A 22,609-nucleotide genomic window follows, 5' to 3' on the forward strand; every position below is an offset into this window, starting at 1 on the left:
TTGCACTCATATTGCACTTTAAAGAAATATATATATATATTTTAATTTTATAACATTTCTTAACACATGTTTTTTCGTTCTCGTTTCATTAAAGGACTATCTATCAACAACCGGGCCGTGCCCGGGACGTGGCCGGGGCGTGCTAGTTTGTATGAACTGCGGGCCCGTCCCGGCGGGCGCCGGCCCGGAAAACGGACATGTGTGAACGAGTTCATCAAAACATACGCAACGATATTTTTTTGAGCCCTGAAGGAGCACGGCCCGTCCAAGTCCACGGATATGTGTGGATAGACCATAATTCTTCCAGCATTAAAAGCATCCAAACACCCTCGCGCACTGCACTCATGTTAGCGACTGGCTGGCACAAAAACTCGAAATACGATTTTTGCTGTCAAGTTCTGTTTGCACGGTGACGTTCAATATTCAAAGGCGAGGCAATTATCGCTCACGTGGACAGTCGATAATCGCGAATGTTAAGACGAGGAAAATTTTGTATATTCTTTCGAGACGAGAAACTCTCCCCATCTAAATGGGCCTTAACTCTTGCTTCATCCCTTCTTTGCTATTACTCTCTCTATCCCTTCTCTACCACTATTCTTACTTTGTTCTTTTTCTATTGTCCCTTTCATTTAACTTAATACTTCCCAAAAAATCTTGAATGTTTTTTTTTTCTCCCCCCCGAGTATTGTGACGGTGTGACCTCCTTGATCGTCATCCCACCTTTTTATTTAAATTTCTTATTTTATCCTCACACTCGTTGAATTGTTCCATCATTTTGCCTTCCATTCTGAATTTGTTTCGTTCCATCGTCACTCCCTGCCCGCTCGCGACAGAGAAAACATCATCTTGTTATTTTTTTTTTGAACCGCTTACCATTTTACTAAAAATCTTTTGTACAATATACATTTTTAAGATCATAAATATTGTTAAAACCGCAATAAATACTTATAAAATGGATTTATTACCATTACTCTTTACCCTTTTGAACTTTGAACTATAAACTTAATAAGTAAGATGTATGGAGGGTACGGAGGCTATTACTACATTCCATCGAACAGGACATAACGCCACCAGCACCGGCAGCCCCATTACAGCTTAATGTGCTGTGTTGACTGTTAGCGCCCAAAAAGGAGAAAGTTTTCACGCGATCGAAGAGCGGAGTCCGCGGCGGCTGTCGCGCGGTGGAAGAGCGGACTCCGCTCGGCGACCGCGTAGACAAAAGACAAGCTAGTGCCCTCCAGCCAAAAGCTAAATAAATAGAGCGTATTTTGCCATGACAGTTCGGTCTCTGTACACGAGCACGCGGTCGCTGGGCGGCGGCCGCCGGAGACTCCGCTCTTCGACCGTGTGGGGTGAGCGCAATGAAATTCGTGTCGTATAAACGCGCCCTTAGGGTCAAGAGCACGTCAAGCTTTATACATAAGATTTAAATCCAACTCTATCCGCTTACGATAAGAACGGTCCAAAGTACGAAAGTGTCAAGCTTGATGTGCTCTTGACTGAACCCTACTTATGCTACGCGTATGAATGATTTCATTCGATCGTTACTTTACAAATCGAACAGTCAGTAACGATTCGTAAAAGTGACGAAATAAATAAAACGGACAATAGACATATTTTTTTATAATCAGCTTAAAAATACAAAACGGACATCACTATAATTAAATTTTATCGTGACGGATGCTAATGGAAAAAAAAAAGCAAACGTTCTAGTTTACACCTACACCATTTTAATAACTTTTAGCTTACTAAGACCATCGAAAAGAAAGGATGTAGATTAAGGCCACAAAAACATAGGAAAATATCCGTGTGAAATAAATAGTTTTAATCAAGCCGTCATGAGATTTGTGTCAATTTGTGTAGAAAATGCAAAAGGATAAAAATTATTTAAATTAATTTTTACCTATTTATGTAATACGTTTTAAGTTTTTTAATTATGTGTTACTTATTTAAGCTAATGGCCAATGCTCAACAAATAAATAAAAAAAAAAGCTGTCATGAGTACGTCATCCGTTTACAAGAAATTTCTTGAACGAAAAATTCTGCGATTTGCATTGTGTATAAGTTTTCATATTAATAATTAAATTGTTTTATCGCTACACCCACACAGACCCTGAGCAGTTCAATATTATATTAAACAGTTCTAATACGGATAACCGTGCACTTTACCGGATAATTTTGTTGTGCTAAATATTGAATTTATTTTGGCTAATTTATAACAAATTTATACGTATTAAAATACATCAGCGTAGAATGAGTGTAATTTATACTATCCTGCATCTGTTTATTCTAGTATTTTTAATTAATATTAAGATATCGCTGTCCCAGTACAATAAACCGTGGAGTGATAAATATGAAAACAATAAGTGCCCAAAATTGTACCCAAAGAATTTTGTTAATTATGCCCCTGTGGGTAAGTACTTTATATTTCTCCCGGTATTTCAATTACAGATTAGGGAATATTTATAGAACAAACATATATTTATAGTATTTTTTGTATATCTTTGATTACCTTATTTATTTATTTACAAAAACACACCTCAGTTTATTAGATAAAACCCTACACTTATTTTACAATAAATGTATAATTTTATTATTATGTTGTGACAGCTTTAACAATATGTACACAGTAGAATTAATAAAATTAGAAACTAGTTCTCTATAGCAACTCCTCTTCATATAGTTGTACTAATTTGAAGTTTCCACCATTAAAAATACCTCCTTTCAATGGGTCTCCGATAAATGGTTAGAATTAGGGCACATGTATTTGTCTCTCATATACAACAATGACTTGAGTAAATTCCATTATTTAAAATTGAGTTAATTGCATTATTTAAAATGTTATTTGGAGAGCTCTGTAAAGGCTGTCAAAACTCATTATCTGTATCTTCTTTAAATTATCCAATAAATTATCCAATTGCTTGGTCTCTTCATTGTGATAGATATGATAATAATAAATAAAAATAGCCTTTATTCACTGATTACTTCTAAATCTAAATTAATTCTATACCAGTTATTTGTCAAAAAAAAATAATTAAAAAATGTGCCAAAAAATGTGCCAAAAAATGAACAAATTACTTGATCTCAAACTAAGAAATTCCCTGTGTTTGTGAGCACCAGCTGCAATACCAATATGCAAATTAAAAGGACAGAATTGCAGTATATTTCCGTATTTCAGCCTCAGCTTGGATTTATGATTAATTTGTTCAGTTTTATTTTTAATTCATTTAATTCTATATCATTAAAATATTAATGATAAACCTTATCTAAGCCTACAAATTATTATTTCCATATATATCAATTTAGCTTTGCAATATATATTTTACAGAATATTTATTGAACTATCTGATACTGTAGGAGGTACTGTGGACCAATGATGCTTTTTTTTGTTTGTTATGTTAATCATTCTAGGTATAATAACAATCAAACTTAAACAAAAACTTTTACAGGAAATGAAATTTCTTTTTTCAGATTTAAATTGCGATTTTTGTTTTTTCAATCAAACCATTGCTTTGGGCCCTTTATCCCATGGTCACAGCTGACAGGATTTAGATCTGAAAAAAAATAGTTTCCTATGTGTAACATCTGAAAAGCACTCAAGTTGCAACTGTAAAAAGTTTAATCAAATTTAAAACTGAATTTTGTGTCTACAAGAATTTAAATATAAATTTACCACTGTACTTCTCTTCTTAATTAATTGTTGTGAAATTGTATTAAAACTGTTTATTCATGTTATAAAGTATTGCGTCCAACTAACTGCTTATCAAAATAAAGGAAAAATATCAATAGGTGCAACTTAAATACCTACCTTTCAGGAAACCTAACAGCTGGAAATTACTCTGAGAAACCAGAATTGAAAGGTCTACGACAATGTGTGATGTCCTGCTGCCTGACAGAGTCATGCAACATTGTATTTATTGTGGATGAGAGATGTTATCATGTAGAGTGTGTAAGTGATGAGCTGTGTCTGCCGCTGCCAAGACCTAATAGCCGGAAATGGGACGCTAGGCTCTCTATGATACTTGTCAAGCCAGTTTTGACTAACGGTATATTATTTTTTATTTACATTTGTAGATACTTCATGGGATCATTGTTAGTGAAAAACCTCGGGAACAACAGTACATAATAATATTCATAAATCATGGAAGATGATATGTGTGTGTTTGCCATGAGAAATAATCACAAATCATTTACTGGGGTCTCTATGGTATTTCGCAAACTGCCCACAGTAAAAATAGATATAGGTATCTAAATTGATCTTACAACGCAATAGTTCCTTTAACATTGTAGGGTTTTTACTACCTTCGTAGTTCCAATCTAGTTAGTAGCATTACAGCTCCTTGTGAAAGAGTTCGTCCAGGATAGTACTGCCACCTTACCTATTTCTGCCGCCAAGCAGTAATGTGAGCATTACTGTGTTCTGGTTTTGAAGGTTAAGGGTGTTGGCGAAATTACAGGCACATGATTTGTAAACTTATGTCTCAGGGCGACGGGCGCAGTGTGCAGACGGGCCAGATAGTGCCTCTCAGATCTTTGCAATTTTGAAGCTCTGAGTGGCACTGTAACGGTTAAGGACAAGCGTGTAGCTTACTATCAGGCGCGCGACTTGTCGTCCCGTCTCTTGCTGTTTTAAAAAAAATCAAAGCTGCGTTATAATTTAGCTGCAACTATTCCATAATATTGGGGCCAGGAATGCAGCGCCCTCGAAATTTTCTTGTTTGGTTCTAGTGTAATAAACAACAAATCCTATTAAACAGTAAAAAATGCTTTTTAATATTTCAAACTACTTTTGTGCCATATGTATCATTTGTATTAGTATAGATTTCAAGCTGAAAATTCCCCTTTCTATGAGTACCAGAGTAACGATTCCTCCACAAGCACTACTCAGAGCCGTTATCGCAAACTATCAAAGTATCTATAAAAATAAAGTGCATAGTAAAAGTGTGGTAATTTTAACCAGATGACATCATGCCAATATCTAATTAGTCCAGACTATTTTTATCTTCATTCATCATGTTAAATTTTATTAAAAACAAAAATTAATCTCTAAAATGTGTGTCTTGTGTTGGATACAAGCAACTGAGAACTGTAAAAGCAAATATTATATTTTCGTACAAATTGCGGTTATGGCAACCGGCGACTTTGTCCGGTTGCCGCAACTGGTGACTGTGTCGATTTCATATCATTTCTGAGATTTTGCAAACAATAGTGTAGAACAAATGTAGGCTTCAATTCGCCTATCAATAGAATATTATGTAGAAGCTACAATGATTTGAGAAGTACTTGTGATGCGGATATGTTTGCTGACCCTTTGTCAGTATTTAGGCCTCAAGCTAACTTCAATTTTATATAATAATAAAATTAACACTAGTGGTATTATCGAATATAGTATTGTACGTGTATTGAAATGTGTATTAATCTATTGTTTTTTCGCTTTTGTTTTTAAGTTTCAATTTATGTAAAAAATATAGTATCAAAGTAAATTAAAAAAATAGCATTGCAACTATGTCAACGCTGTTGTCGTGAAATTGAATATATATAGTGCAGTGTGTAGCGAATGTTGTGTACATCTGCAATTGATTGTGAAATACGTATGATGTTGATGTGCCTAATATAAAAATTCGCCCGGCGCCCAAGTTATTCACACGACTATTTATGATCAACAGCAATCAAAATTACGCCAAATTTGCAAGAAATTATTTTTATACATTATACCATTGACTTACAAATAAACATTATACTGATACTGAAAAACGTACTGATTATCCAAATTTATGAAATAACACCAAGGCAATATGCGTTATATTTATTATATGGCTTTGGGTTTTAATCAAGTACTGATAAAATATCGACGCCAACGCATCGTTTTGTCGCCTACAGCTTCACTAGCTCATGGTCACTAATAACGTCAGATTTTACTACATTGTAATTGTATTATGTAAATTATTGTACAAACGTACCTACAAATCAATTTATTGTCTTCATAATTTTTACAGAGAATTGGTCAGATATTTTAGACCAATCAAGTTACAACGAGGTTAGCAATACTTATTCTCCAGAAGAAGAATCCATATACGCTCCATACACTAATCGCCGCAACGGCATACTCTCCGATGTGGACGACAATAAATTCCTCACACATTTTATCAGCAACTTACCCAATTTGGAGGAGGAAGAAGTAAGAAATTTGGATAGGGATAGTCCAGAAAACGACATGGTCATGGACGCAACAAGTTTTTTGGGAAAAATTGCATGCGAAGTCGGTGCTGCTGATGACTGTCCTTTTAACTCAGAATGCATACCTATAGGTCTCAAATTACGCAACGGCATTTGCAAATGTGTACCAGGAACAGAGGAAAACGCACAAGGAACGTGTGTACAAACCCTTAGACCGTTTGCAAAAGGACCTACCATGCAGATGGATTCTTTGAAGAAAAGTGTCGAAATGATTGGTGACTCTAGAAATGACGATTTAAAAATTGAATCTTCATCACCGAAAAGTGTTCAGAATTTGACGGTTTCTGTATTACCGAAACAGGTAATACTTTGGACTACTATATTTTAAAATCTAATTAGTGGATTGTGGTGGTTTTCTACCTGTGCTAAACTTTCTTGGTTAGTTACTAACGCCCTTACCTATTTCAATCATAAAACAGCACTGGTGTGTTCTTTATTCAAGGATAAGAAGAACCAGCACTATCCAAAACACGAGAGACACCTTAACAAGAATATTTTTTGTATTTACTTATAAATGGTTATTTACTTTCAAGGTGCAACTACCAGACAATGAAGTGACATTATCAGCATACACAATTCCTGACGAAAAGGCAACAAACGAACACTATAACTACGTTTGGACTTTAGTCAATCAACCAAAGGGTGGATTTACCGGTAATTCTCTGACTTTTAAAAATTACATTACGGTTTATTTGTATTTAAAAAAATTAATTTTCTATACTTATACTTCTGTAAAACACAGATTGGGCATAAGAATATGTACGAAGGTTTACAAAACTGTTCTAAAACCCAATTACATAAGCCAGTCGCGGTGGACTATGGTCTTAAAGGCCGGTAACCAAGTGATGGCTCGAAAAAGCCATTGGCTGCACCCATTACGAAAATGGCCATAACATAAACTTATTTACAGTTGTAAACTTTTACGGCTTTTATAATAATCTCATAATCTAGGAAACATGAACCAAAACGGAGCAACAGTAACTCTAACAGACCTAACAGAAGGTCAATACCAGTTCAAAGTAACAGTCAACGGTAGCAGCTACTACGGGGAGGGATACGCAAATGTTACAGTGTTGCCTCCGCAGCGCATAAATACGCCGCCGCAAGTTGTTATCACACCGCAGTCACAGACTGTTAAGCTGCCTAATTCAGGAGCTGTGCTCGATGGAAGTGCTAGTAAGGTACGAACTGTAATAGTAGAAGACGCTATATTTCACATTCACGGCTTATGTTCATTCATAATGTATTGCTTTAGCAAGTTTTTTTTTTACATTCTGTTAAGGCGCTTCCTCGAGCAAATAACTTTGATTTGATCCCTGATTTCGCACTACTATTCCTCTACAACTTCGTGAAACACTCCCCTTAGAAGTTTCAGAAATGGCATTATACAAAACATTTCGCACCCCTAATGGAAGAATTGTATAAGTGGACTTACGTGAAATATGTTTATTGCTCCATTAGACACAAAAAAAAAATATAACCCACATCCTCTCCAATTCTTGTAACTGTATCTACAATATTAGTCGCTAGAGTTACAAGAATTGGAGAGGATGAATTTGCTGATATGCTATTTCTGACTTTCTTAAAATTTCGATAGCAGATGCATTTAAAAAAATAAAAATAATATCGGCTTTATTTTACACATGCAAGCAAAATAAATTAGAAACAATTATAAAAAATTACATAATTCCTTCATAAAAAAACAACATAATTTAATTTATTAAATTCGTTGAAGGTTCGAGTTTACTCTTAACAGCGACAGCTTCACCAACCCGTGGAAACGTATAATGGAAAACGGACACTGACGACGATCGCCATATTTTTTATATTATTCTTATAAAACTGACACTGGCCCAAGCCTAGCGGCCGCCATAACAAAAAAAAAATATATTAATTTAATAATACACCAGTACCAGTGTAGGTATATTATGAAAAATTGAATATTTTTTTAATATTGAAAACAGCCACATGGTTTCTAACTATCGATTAGGTAGGACCACATCCCTCATTGAGTAGCGTCAGTTTACGGTTAATAAGCTTAACAATTCACGGAGCGGTTTCCATCCGCGCCCGCCGGTGCTGCTAGACAGCTGTTTTATTTAAATACTCACGACCCTTTTTTTTTTTTTTTTTTGACGGGGGGAAATCTTTATGGATACCCCTGAGCCCAGGGAGACTCAGGAGTTATGTGGGGACTCTCCCTCCAGACTGGAGGGTCTACCCTACTAAAACCCCCCCGGGTTTCCCTCTCGCCGGTTGAGTCGGCGCCGTGGGATCAGTGAACATTCACCACGACAAATACTCACGACCCTGCAAGGTTGTACGGGCACGTAGCCGCCGCGGTAGCGGGCACGACACCGTTGCCATTGCGGAACGGGCCGCGAAGTTAGTTGGAGTTAATCGCACGGTTAATAAAGAACTCACCCCGCGTGCGCCTGCACCACATTGCGCCAGAACCGACCGCCAAAGTGTGCGGGCAACGACGGCCGCCAAGCGCGCAGGTGATCGCATCCTGCGCGGTTCTACTAGTACCCCGCCGCGGCAACCGCGAGCAACCGTCACCACTACAGGCGTAAAACGCGCCGTGAAACGTGCTACTAATTTTACATACTTAACTATTACATTCTATAGATGCCGCGGTCCCGCGGCAAACGCGGGTGGAAACCGCTCCGTGAGTTCTTAGTGTAACGAAAAATGAGATTCAGCGCCATCTAACGTGTATTTAGCTATTATATACTAGTAGCATTTTACTAAAACGCCACCTGATGGTGAATGGCTGAACCAGGATGAAAAAAAATACTGAAATATTTCGAGTTCTTAGGTTTTCGCGATTGTTATACATAGGAATGAAACTATTTTTCCGGATTTAAATCAACCGTGACCATGACGTCAAAGAGTCAACCGTGACCATGGTACCTGTAAAGGGCCCGAAACGTCGGTTTGTTTGAAAAAACAAATATACGCGATTTAAATCCGGAAAAATAGTTTCATTCCTATACTGAAATATTGTAAAATAACTCCTACTCAAATGATACAGTCAGTTTAATTTTGTTAAATTTTAAAATTGTGTTACGTCGTTTTCACGTTTTAAGCCCTACCCAATCAAAATCTTTAAGTTATAGTAGTAGATAATAGAGCGTAAAGTTTGAACTGCACACAAGCTAAAGAGTGGCGACATCGGCACCCGATCTTACATAGCGTCATTATTATGTCCCCTTTTTTTCTATATCTATGGAAAATACTGATTTCCAATTGGATATTTTACCCTCTAATAATCGGAATCTCCCGTTGACAAAGTACTGCACAGTATTTTTAAAATATCTAAATATCTCCTAGGACGACGACGCAATTATATCTTGGCACTGGGAACTAACAGCGGGTCCAATAGGATACCAGCCGCCATTGCAAGACGGGCCCACTCTAGTACTGAAGGACCTGAAACAACCCGGCAACTACACGTTCAAACTTACTGTGGAGGACTCCGACCATATCAAGAATTCGACTACTGCTAATATCACTGTGCTTAATCATACGGATTATCCTCCTGAAGCCAATGCAGGTACGAATTGTGGATTCCACAAAAACTAAATACACTGCTTAGTACATACATAGGAAGTGAAACTATTTTTTCGGATTTAAAACGCGTATGTTTGTTTTTTTTTATACAAACCAACGTTTCGGGCCCTTTACAGGTCCCATGGTCATTGCTGACTGAGATGAGAATGTCATCGCGATTAAGATCCTTAAAAATAGTTTCATTTCCTATATGTATCAATCAAATGAAAAAAGGAATGTATTTTCATAAATTTAAAGGAAATTAAATTTTATTTTTATGACCATTGATCATATTGAACCTTCACATTCTTTAGTCATATTTTACAATATCGTAATCAACAATTTTGAATGTCAAAAGAACGCCGGATACACCCACTGACCGACTGTATTTGTTGGTAGGCCAATGCCCCCACCACTACAATCTGTATGTAATGTACCTACGTACAAAAATGACTTAAATTTTACATAAAATTTCCTTATTTTCTTGTTCCAAATTAAAGTACTGTTTACTTCTAGGAACGTCCGCAGGTTCTGTATTACAATTATGTTTTTGCGACAATAACAGAAACCACAAAACTGTAGGTCCTTCGAAAACTGCAAGTGTGGTTATTGGTGGTATACATAATTCAAAACACAGTGCCGGAACTACACTGCGAAATAAGTCGCGTTGCTTAGGTTTCACGGCATTCGGGGCGCCAAAGTACCTACAGATCCCATTCCACACGTTTGCAAGTGGAGACCATTGGCGTAGCCGGAAAACTTTCTTAATTTTTTTTATTTTTGCGTTAATTTTTTTTAATTACTTAATGTTAATGTTTAATACTGTGATGCTACTGTGACGACAGTTTTTAAGCAACACCGGTTAAACTCAACAGGTCCAGGGGGACCTTAAACCACGAGAGGCTTTTAGAGTAACTTTTTATTAAGAGATAATTAAATTTTACAATGTCAATTGATAGTCAATGCTTCACTTCCTTTGTCCAGTTTATCATTGACAATAAATACATATATGCCTATAAAAGGTTTCTTAAAGAGAGCGTCTTAAACACGACCTTTAATTCTTTATTTAATCCTTTCATTATTTAAAATATGAATTATGTTAATGTTTCTGATTTTATATTTTTATTTTTTCACTTGGATTTTTATTGTATACTAACACTAAGGGTCGTATTCTAGAACTCTACTCAATGCTCAAGTCAGGATTTGAGTATGGTTTAAAGCACTCGAAATCATACTCAAGTCCCTGCCATTAGGGTCGTATTTCCAGTGCTTGTGTTTCAATTCCTGACTTGAGCATTGAGTAGAGTTCTAGAATACGACCCTTAGTTCCTTAAGATTTTAATTTTGTTTTACTAACACTTTTATATGGACCGCCTTCAGAAGTCTGAAACAAAGTTATTTTATTTATTATTATTATTATTTATTATAGGCCAAGACGTAATAATATACCTGCCGAACAATAATCTAACATTAAACGGAAGCCTGTCAACGGACGACCATGAGATCGTATCTTGGGAATGGACCAAATCTGCCGAAGACGAAAATAAAGCTGTCGACATGCAGAATACGCACTCACCGTATTTACAGGTAAATGTTTACATATTAATGTAGTTGTTAGGATATTTGAATTTTAAATAATATTAATATTCGATATAGTTATGTTAAATATAGTAAACAAACCTGTTAAGATAAAACAGCCACGTTGAGACGACTTACGCTGGTTCGAATCCAGTCCCAAGGAATTTTTCTTTGTCTTTGTTCGACTTTTGAATGAATAATAATGAAATAAACCTTATTCGTTCAGATAATTTTCCTTTCTTCGATCTCAACAGTCACTGCCTCAGTGGCCGAACGGTTACCATACCTGCCCACTTTGAGAGTAAATTATTTTTTAGCGCCCCGATTTTTTCACCTACTTGAGATTGAACATTCATTCTAAACGAGACTTTTGCTATAACCCGCAATAGTTAACTTGACACCTGAGCCGAGTAGGTGGTACACAACGGCGCTCAGGTCTCAAGGTAACTCTTACGGGCTACACCTGCCAATGAGAATGATTATTGAAACGCAACTTTATAGTATTCAGATAGAGTATCTTTTGTTCAAAATAAAACAAACAATCGATTCTAATATAAAACTAATGTGAAGGATGAATCTGATGCTGTTAAGTTTGTTGATATCAGGTTCCAATTTACTTAAGAACAGCCGCAAGTCACCACGTTCGGTAACATGCAAACGATTTCTCTTTTTAGTAAGCAGCGTTGTCACAGCACTAAAACCACGTTCACACAAATATGACAATGGGAATGCTATCAAGAATCGTTGCACGATTGCGGGATCGGTTTTTGTAGCCAAAATTCTTGGTAGCCATTTTTGAACTTGATTTTTATTTCCTCGTTCGTTGTCAATTGTATAAGTTCTTCTTCCAGCTGAGGTGATATTGCTGTGTTGACATTTGAAAACGGATTCAACACCCAGTCTGGTATTTCCAAGTTCAAAATGTCTTAGTGTCATTCGGTGAAGTCAATGTTGGCAGTAGGCAAACAAGTCGTTACTGCAGGACACTGATAAATTCGGAAAATTGTGAAACTCACGTCTGCTCATATTTTTTTTTGTGTAGAAGCAGTTTGGTTGCGAAAGCAGCAACGACATTTTTTGTTTTAATTAATTTTAGTCCATCGCCTTGCAGCTGGAGATTCATGTCGTTGAACAATTTATACAGGTCTGTCATGTAAACTGTATCATTCTTTGATGTAATAAGCTTGTTGCGCAATTCTGTATCTTTAGTTTCCAAGCACTCTATCACAGAGTCAAACAGGTTGTAAAATCGAGTCAGAGAATTGCCTCTTGGTAGCCAACGAACTTCAGTATGAAACAACAAACGGTTGAAATCTTCTTCATTAGTAACACAAAGCTGATGAAATAATCTATCATTCAAAGAGCTGTCACGGATTTTATTGAGTGCTTCGATGACTTATAGCAGTGATTGAAATAGTCGTTCACTTAAATTTCTAGCAACCAAATGTTGTCTATGAATAACGCAATGTAAAGCAAGGACATCTGGAATTTTATTTTTTTAAGTACGCTATGCAGCCTTTATGGCACCCTTTCATAGCCGGAGTGCCATCCGTAACAACTGATGTAATATTTTTCAAGGCAATCTCTTTCTCATCACAAAACTTTTCCAATGTATTGAATATGGTTTCGCCTTTTGTATCGGTCTCTAAATTTCTAGCAAACAATAGTTCTTCACATATTTTCTCATTTTTAATAAACCACACGTAAGACAGCAACAATGCTTCATTAGTTGGTAAAGTGGACTCATCGAGCTGAATTGAGAATTGACTAGTCCTCTGATGATTGCACAATGATTCTTCAATGTTTTCAGCCATTTAATCAATTCGTCTTTGCACTGAATTATTGCGCATAGGAATTTTTCGGATATCTGCGGCCGGTTTATGAAGCACAGTAGTTATTACTTCCTTTATTGCTGGCAAATTAACTCTTCTCCGATGTTGTGTGGTTTGTCATTTTGAGCAATTAACAAAGAGATATTGTACGAACCTCGAAGTCCGTCGTCATCTTGTTTAGCAGCCGCCGAAAGAGTTTTGCTACACTTGGCTGAGTATTATGATTCTTCTCTAGGTCTTGAAAATATGCTACATTCTTGTCTTGTCTTTCTTATCTGGATGCATTTTATTCAAATGATCTTGCAGTTCTGAAGGCTTCATTGCTTCAATCGAAAATGTTTTTAGACATAGAAGGCACAAAGGCGACGATGGGTTTGTGGGATTTTCAATGAATCCGAATTTAATATATTCCGCACAGTATTGCCGTCTCTTCTTTTTTACTTCCGACATTGTTTTATTTTGAGAAATACGTAAGTAAGTGTTGAACTTAAGTACTGCTTATCTATTACGCGCGAAACTGCAAATCAAAATAAAATAAATATTACGTTGTTTATATAGGATTGCATAAGCAGCACTCACCGACAGGAATAAGACGTTTATCTCATTCGACGCTCAATCGTACTTAACAAGTAAGAACAAGTATTCTATGAACCAGCCGATTGATACAGGAATGCACAAATCGGGTTATTTAACAAAAACTTGTTAAAACGTGATTGCCCGCGGCCTATTGTCTACGAAAAATTACCTATCTAGGAATACTAATAACTATTAAAATGCAAAACTGTGTCTGTTGCTTTTTTATTTGTTTGTTTATGTCTACTTTCATTTCGAAACGGAGCGACCGATTGACATGATTTTTATTTTATTTATTCAATAAAACAGGACAGATATATGAACTACACGGAGAGAAATATCGAACCGAGTTAGTTTGAGCAATCTCTTAATTATTAGTAGTTGATGTTCACAAGTTGTAGTCGACAGTCGAGAGCTCAGTAGGTGTCTAAGGGTCGTATTCTAGAACTCTACTCAATGCTCAAGTCAGGATTGCACTGAAAACACAAGCACTGGAAATACTACCCTAAAGGCAGGGACTTGAGTATGATTTCGAGTGCTTTAAACCATACTCAAATCCTGACTTGAGCATTGAGTAGAGTTCTAGAATACGACCCTAAGAGTCTTCCTAGATGAAATTACAAATCTCCCCCTAAGCCTCTACACAACGCCCCCATTTTTTTCTGGATCTCTTACCTTTAGGCCTGCAGCGCCCACAAGGGGCGTTATCACCCACTTTGGGAAAGGCTGACGTAGAGGTTCCAGGTTCGATTCCCGGACTGGAAGAAATATTTGTATAGCCTACATTTATTTCTCTCGTGAGCTTGGGTGTAATTTGTGGTTGTCGATGTGTGTGTCCATGGCACTCGCCACACAGGGTTTCCCTAGTGCGGGGATATGTTGAGTGTGTGCGATAAAAAAAAACCAGTTGCACAATCTTTATTCTGAATCATAACATTTGTAAACCGCCGTGTAATTCCCGTTTACAAAAAAGCTACCACTACGATTGATTAAAGATTACGAGATGAATAATAGTGCCGCCTTGTATATGCAACGACCGTCATTCCGCCCGTTTGTGGGTATTGCCGCAAATCTTGCTTTAATAAAGAGGCCACAGTTTTGCATTTGTTTAAATTTTTTTTCAGTTGTCAAACTTATCGGAAGGGGTGTACACATTCGTGCTAAAAGTAACAGACTCTTCGGGCCAATCATCCACAGCGGACGTACACGTGTTCGTCAAACCACCTACTAACACTCCGCCTGTCGCCAGCGCAGGCTCAGATGTCGTGAGTTCATGTTTGCACTTCATTGGGAGTATTAAAATTAACTATTTATCAATTGATTTCCTTTTGCTGTAACGAGGACGAACACTTCGAATTTTTTACTTCGCAGAAAGTTACTCGTGATTGGGTTATTCACTTCTTAAAGTAAAAAATAAACGTAAATGCTGCGTAAATTGGACCGCTTTGCATAGCATATAATTATACCAAAGCTAATGTAGAAGGACATGGGAAGTGATAAATAAACGAGTACAAAGGAAATCCTCATTGGTTGATCACTAATTTTGGGTACAAATGTATAATAACATAGTTTTTTGATTCATGCATGTGAAACTAACTAACTAAAACCTCACAATATTTTAAACGATTTACTGTTTTAGTTTCTATAATCGAGATTTTTTGTTTTTATATTTTGTCGTATGATAATACCATTCTGAAGTGAGCACGACAGATAATACATACATACATATAATATGTGCTTGCCACGATCCTGGAGGTTCGCTTAATTCATTAAAATCAACCTTTCATGCATGGTCATTTCGGATACTTCTGGTTGAGGTGTGTTGTAAATATAGTAATGAAAATTGCAGTTCATATCCCTTCCTCAAACCTGGGTGACTCTAAACGGTACAGCATCGCACGACGATCACAGAATCGTGGCGTACACATGGCGCTGCCTCTCTGGGCCGAACAACGCCACTATTATAAACTACAATGAGTCTCTAGCCAATGCTACACAGCTTACAAAAGGACAGTATGTCTTTTCGGTAACCGTTCTTGATGATAACGGAAATTCTGCTTCGGATAACGTCACAGTCACTGTTACACAGAGTAAGTTTTCTTCACACGATCACAAGTTTGCCTGTTTTGTATACTCGTTTACTTTTCTTATACACACACATCGAAAGTGTCTAGTGATCAATACGTTTTTGCTAATCGTTAAAAATCAGGTTTTTTAATGATTTTTTTACACTAATGTATATTTTTTGTCAATTTCATTTTTAAATTCAAATAAAAAAATGTTGGAAAACCTGTTTTTCAGTAATTGACAAAAACGTGCTTGATCCCTAGACACTTTTGATGTGTGTATTTCGAAATCGTGAACATGGAATCCGGCAAAACTGAAATAAACTGTTTTGATATTTCTATGTACAGATTACTTGCTATGCAGGTGCATACCCGTATTTAGTTCCTAATAATGCATGGGATTCATATAGTCATCGTGTATAAACTAACATAGTAACTTTAGTAGTATCTAGACTATTCTAGACCATTCGACATGCATGCTCAAGATACTTTGCAGAAACCATACCATTGCAACAATTAAATTAATTACTATTTTAATACTTAGTAAAACAAAGTGCTATGCTGAATTCAATGAATCCAAATGTCATCAACATGGATAGGTAAAGTCGTTTAAACCTCAAAACCGTTGAACAACTGAGAATACAGATGTAATAGTGTGAAATATAACCATGATAATCCAAAGTGAAGTGGTAATGGTAGTTTCTGCGCAACAATCCAAAGTGAAGTGGTAATAGTAATAATAAGTAGTTCCCATTTATTCTATAGAACATGGCGTCATCGACAAAATGAGACACTTTTTATAGTAATACGTTTTTTTGATTGTCACATCGATGTTGCATACAAGAGTTTTATATTACAATTTGTTCTATAGAACAATGCGAGAGAAAAAATATTACCTGTATGTACTTCTAGAACAATTAAGCCAAAATGTGCTCGTATTGTTCGATGACGTCGTGTTCTATAATATGACAAATGGGAACTACTCACCAGGGTGTGCAAAACTCCCTACCTATTTCTCTCGTAAAAAAGCACCGTTGTGTTCCGGATTGTAGGCTTGGGAAAGCCCACGCAAGCAGTGATCGGAGACTTCATATATCTCAGGGCTGTCAACGCATATACAATAATAAGGAATGTTACTTAACCGCAAATGTCTATATGCACCAGTAATCACTTTCCATCACGTATACCATCAGATTGCTTGCCGATTTGTGTATACATAAAAAAATCCCGAAACTATAAATTCTCACGTCAATAATATGTTTGCAGACAAAAATTCTCCACCAAAAGCAGACGCAGGTGGCGATAAAGTACTGTCTTTACCAATCTCAGTGCTCATATTAAACGGATCAAAATCGTATGACGACTTTCGCATCGTGTCATGGAAATGGACTCGCTCTGGATTAGGGCTGGCCGCTGGTACTATTATATTGGACTCTGATACACAACCTGTGTTAATGGTAAGTTTGCTTTATTTTATAGGAAGTCATCAGGCATTCATCTGTCCGCTCCACTGACGTCTTGAATTGTTTAAATCACTTCATCACATTCTAGGTAAACAAAACCTTCTGTTTTACAAAAAAATCTTCGAAAACACGAACGCGGTAGTTGCAAGCAAGATTTATTAACACAAAATTACAGGTTCGATACCCAGGACATGTCCGCACTTTTGGCTCTTTCTAGCCTTTTGTAGAATATATCGTCTGTTTAAATGTAAAACCACATAAATGACATTTTCCACAAAAAGTCTATAATTTGTATAACTATGGTAAGAAAATCGCTATCTTTCTGCACGTGAAGCTCAATAACAAAAAAGCTATAACCTTAATAAGAGTTTTATATGCAGAAAGATGGTGGATTTTTTACAACTGATACATAATTTGGAGATTTTTTGTGAAAAAATGTCACTTATCTGGTTTTACCTTTAAACAGACGATATCAAATACACTTACTGCAACGGTGAAGAGAAACTTCACGGGGAACCTTTATGTCAGTTTTCGGATATTCCGAAAACATTATGACAAGTGGACATGACTTAATTATTGTATAAACAAAAGCCTTCAACAGTTTTTGTTCTATATTCTTCAAAGGAAGTATAATGTAACCAATAAAGGTAGGAATAATATACTAAAAAAAATTAAGAAAACAGCACTTAAAAAACAATAGTTAGATATAATTGTTTTGTTTTTCCATGGACCAATGACTCAAGAGGACTACTATATACTCTCCATATTAAAAATTGTAGCTCTGAAAAAGGTCTAAATGCCGTCTGATATCTAGATGGCGCTGATCGATAGCCTGGAATTAGTTTATGTTTACGTAAATGGCAGTAGATATCGATTAATTCCTCTTTTATATGAAATATCAGTACTTATTCTTTTTTTCTTGTAATGTTTTTCAAATGTTTAGTAATAAACTAAAATTATTTTCTGAACTTCGATATTTATACGTATCAATAGATGGCATTGTTCGTTGTTAACTTAATTAATAACGTAACGCTTGCGAATATGGTTAGATGGCGCTAATCCTAAACAAAATAAAAGAATACCTGGAAGTATCTATAAAAATCGGTTGAATATAGTTGACTTAAAGGAAGTCTAATTGTCACCCGTTTGTGGTGGCGTTCCGATATGACCCTTTGGAACCAATGCAATATCTGCGATTCTAAGGGTCGTATTCCATAACTCTATTCAATGCTCAAGTCAGGATCTGAGTATGATTTCAAGCACTGAAAATACGACCGTAATGGCAGGGACTTGAGTATGATTTCGGGTGCTTTAAACCATACTCAAATCCTGACTTGAGCATTGAGTAGAGTTCTAGAATAGGACCCTAAGTGGCGATAAATAATGCAATATCATACTCCTTGGAATTACAAATAATATTTAAAAAATATTATTTCGGCCAATCTCACGTTCGGTGTTTTTAGCCTAAAATTACCGTAGCCATTGTTATTTCTCGCTTATTACACCCAATAACATTGAAATATGAATAATTTTAAGCTAAACTATCAATATGTCTAAATGGCATTAGACTATTCTAATTCTAATTTGTCTATACAATTTAGTACTTTAGTAGTTTTCTAGTTATTACTTAGAGGATGGAAAAAAATAAAGGAAAGGAGCTGTCCTATCTACGAAATAAACGTGGCTACCTAAACCAAAATTGTACACCACAATTGGCGCACTTCTTTAATGTTGTACCATAATTATCGATAAATCAATATCGACATGCAAAAGTGTGGCTTGAATGTTTTTTTATAACATCAAGTGACGGGACGAATAAGTCGTGCGCCTGATAGTAAGCTACATGCCTGTCCATAACAGTTACAGTGCCACTCAGAGCTTTAAATTGCATCTGATCTGAGGGGCACTACCACTGCGCCCGTCACCCTGAGACATAAGTTGACAAATCCCATGTGCCTGTAATTTCACCAACTGTTGTAACCAAACCAACCAAAAGTTGAAACTGTTTTTTAAGTTTGTTGTTTGTACAGATTACTGTAATCAAGGTATGATTAAAACATTTAATTAAATTAAGAATAAATGAAGTATATCAATATTTCATTTGGGAATGTTTTATGTCATATAGGAATATCCGGGAATGTCATATGAGATAATGCTCAGGTCTAAGGGTTAGTTATTTGCACAATACATAAGGACAGCAACACAAAAACAAAACAACATCAATGTTCTATGCGACCGCATGTAGTCGCATCCAGTGAGCGAGCGAGCATCGGCGAGTCCCAGCGTGTATAACGCGCTCAGGATGCGGTTGGGGATGTCGCGCAGGTCTACTGGCTATATACATACACTAATTTTCATCCCTTATTTAACTCTTTTTTATTTTTTGTGACAAAAAGTAGCCTTTGTCCTTCTCCTAGGTCCCATCTATCTCTATACCAAAATTCATCAGCGGTTTAGGTGAGAAAACGTTACAAACAGAGTTTTTTTCGCATTTATTTATTTACTTGTTCGTCACGTCAATTACGGAACTAGCCGACTGAAGGAGGTTTTTCTAAAAAGAGGCGATTTGTGTCCTTTATAAGATTTTAATTAATGAAAGTATTACATAGGTTTGCCTTAAAACTAATTATGCTAATTCACCGGTTCGCTTCAGCGATTGAGCGAGAGTGCTCTCTAAAACGTTACATGGATTAACCTTAATTTCGACACTGCACTTTTGGGAATTATACTAATGATTTACTGGTCTTTCACAATCTTAAACTTCTTCTTAAAATTATAAAATTTGTTTAAAACCAATAATTCTTTTTGATCTTCAAGATCAAATTCTTTTAATAAATTTTTGTGGCACTCGTTACATTTAGTTTTTACTAGACAAGATTTGGCAAGATATCCTGCAAAATACGTAATAAAACATTCTTTTATGTAACGTCAGAAGAAATTTCTTCGTCGTAATTTGTTTGCATTGTCGTGGCTTTGACTTGTGCCATGCTGACACCTTCGATAGAAGTCGAAGACAAAATAGTCGCACTGTTAGAAGAACTGGCGTTTGTGTTATGCTCTATTGTTTGCCCAACATTTAACGCAATATATTCTTCATCTTCCTTTTGGCAATTGGTTGAATTTGTGCTGTGCTCTGTTGCTTACCCAACATTTAACTGGATATATTCTTCATTTTCCTCTTGACAATTGGTTGAATTTGGTAGTTTTATTAATGAATTCAGAAAGCAGCTTCTAAATATCATTCGTATCAACTTTGCCGATGGGTTTCTGTTGGAGCCTCCCTTTTGTCTAAAACGTGCAAACAAATTTTCTTAATTTTGAGTAATTAAAAATCTCATCGGCGAATCTGTTGATTCCTCATAAAATAATTGCAAAACTGCTTCACATGATTGAACAACTCCATCAAAACACGGTGAGTGGGTCATTTTTTTCACATTAGCCAAGCTTGTTTTTTTTTATATGAAATTTTCTGTAAATTTTCAAATAAATTTTTACCATTAATTATTGCTTGTCTTACGTAAATTGATTTTCTCGATAGACTAAGGGTCGTATTCTAGAACTGTACTCAATGCTCAAGTCAGGATTTGAGTATGGTTTAAAGCACTCAAAATCATACGCAAGTCCCTGCCATTAGGGTCGTATTTCCAGTGCAATCCTGACTTGAGCATTGAGTAGAGTTCTAGACTACGACCCTATGTCTATTTGGGTTTTCGTCAAATTGACGTCTACTATTCAACGCATCGAACATGTTGTTGACAAGTGATATAAAATCAGCAGTCGCATCTGCAATTTCATTCCTCAATTGTCCGGTTTTGCTGCAAGTTTTAATAGCAACAGCAGCAACAGAGTTACTGAAAACTTGAGTGGCAAGCCTTACTGACATTTTTGGAATGAATTTGTATTCATATGACAGTCGCTTAATTTTGTGAGCGATCTACTACATTCTGAGTTTTTATCGATCTTCATATGTTTTCACAACATCTTGGAAAGAAAGTTCGTTTTCACCGTTTAAAATTATTTGTGATAAAATTATTTCGTATGTTTTTTACTGTGGTACGTCGAAAAAGGGGAAAATTTTTCTGTCTTTGGTAAAAAAGAAAGGGCTTCTAGTTGTGACTCCAAAACTTTTGTAAACTTTTTGGTTTGTAGTAGCTTGGTCGCAAACCACAGCTTTAGGCAACAATCCAAAATCAAAAAGTTTATTTATTACAGCCTTTCCTAATAATTGCAATGTGTTTGCTTTGACATTTGAATTGGATTAAAAACAAGCCACGAGTAGTTTTCATTTACTATATAAGCCCCTAACAACAAACACCAAAGCTTATTTTTTTATTGTAAGTCAATGCATATTTTGCAATTTTGTTGCTTCGGTGACCTCCTCCCAAATCTTCAAGGGCATAGACCTGGCAAATAGTTAGATTTTACCAGCCACATTCTAATGGTTGATGGAGCTGCAAGCACTACCCTTGCCTTTTTTAAAAATAATATGTTGCTGGGGATTTGTAAAATAGCGACAGACAGACATTTTTTTCTTCTGTTGCCCTTTTTTTTGTCATTTATCATTTTTAATTGCATATGTGCTAATGTTTTAGACACTTCACTTCGAAAATTATCCTTGGCCATTGTTGCTTTGAGCTGTTTTTTTTTTCTTTTTTTTCGCAGACTAAGAATTGTAGCTGACTGTGCCCGATTTTTTCTTAACAAGCCAGACGCTAATCGTTTCAAACGTAAGGTTTTCAGTGTGTTATTAATAATGTCTTCAAATAAGCGTTTTCTGGATAACCGTCTCTTAGATCCTTCAAACTGACACTTCCTGGACAATCTCTGGGTTGGTATCCCCACAATTGTATATTCTTGAAATAAATATGGAGATGGTGCTGTAGATAATATTTGTGTAACCAATTGCGGATGTGCGACGTCTTGAATAAAACTTAACTGGTGTCTTAACTCTTAAAAGTTTTAGTGAAGACGGTACATCTGAAAAAGAAAAGAAGTGCTATCGCTCTGATTACCACCAGCTATAAGTAAACTTATATCCTCATCATTTAATTTACTATATGGAATGTGGCATTTGCAAACATATTATGTGCAAAAAAAACTCACCAGTTTCCATATTTGCATGAGAATTTGTCTGAGTTCAAGTTCCCTCTCTGACTTCAGTGCTTTTGAAATGGACTGGAACAGCAGATCCAATTAATCTGCTTCTTTCATTTCCTTTATGAATGCTGGACTTTGGGAAATGTGCAGCACATATGTAACGCCTTCTCAGTTCTTCTTAAATAAATAAATAACGCACACACTCAAC

At 36.1% G+C, this 22,609-nt stretch overlaps 1 protein-coding gene across 1 annotated transcript in view; it reads left to right on the forward strand.

The window, feature by feature from the left end:
* The first annotated feature begins 2,103 nt into the window (after nucleotides 1–2,103).
* The window catches only part of LOC113231235 (dyslexia-associated protein KIAA0319), a 30,574-nt gene continuing 10,068 nt past the window's right edge, over nucleotides 2,104–22,609 (forward strand). Inside the window, exons 1-10 of the mRNA XM_026465460.1 lie at nucleotides 2,104–2,413; nucleotides 3,816–4,046; nucleotides 5,997–6,538; nucleotides 6,771–6,891; nucleotides 7,189–7,418; nucleotides 9,574–9,796; nucleotides 11,222–11,379; nucleotides 14,900–15,040; nucleotides 15,625–15,865; nucleotides 17,108–17,298. Of these exons, the coding sequence (XP_026321245.1) occupies nucleotides 2,254–2,413; nucleotides 3,816–4,046; nucleotides 5,997–6,538; nucleotides 6,771–6,891; nucleotides 7,189–7,418; nucleotides 9,574–9,796; nucleotides 11,222–11,379; nucleotides 14,900–15,040; nucleotides 15,625–15,865; nucleotides 17,108–17,298 (2,238 nt within the window). The 5' untranslated portion in view covers nucleotides 2,104–2,253. The remainder of the gene's footprint in view (nucleotides 2,414–3,815; nucleotides 4,047–5,996; nucleotides 6,539–6,770; nucleotides 6,892–7,188; nucleotides 7,419–9,573; nucleotides 9,797–11,221; nucleotides 11,380–14,899; nucleotides 15,041–15,624; nucleotides 15,866–17,107; nucleotides 17,299–22,609) is intronic.

The sequence above is a fragment of the Hyposmocoma kahamanoa genome, unplaced genomic scaffold (genome assembly GCF_003589595.1).
Source record: "Hyposmocoma kahamanoa isolate Upper Pololo Valley unplaced genomic scaffold, ASM358959v1 65, whole genome shotgun sequence".
NCBI classification, from domain to species: Eukaryota; Metazoa; Arthropoda; class Insecta; order Lepidoptera; family Cosmopterigidae; genus Hyposmocoma; species Hyposmocoma kahamanoa.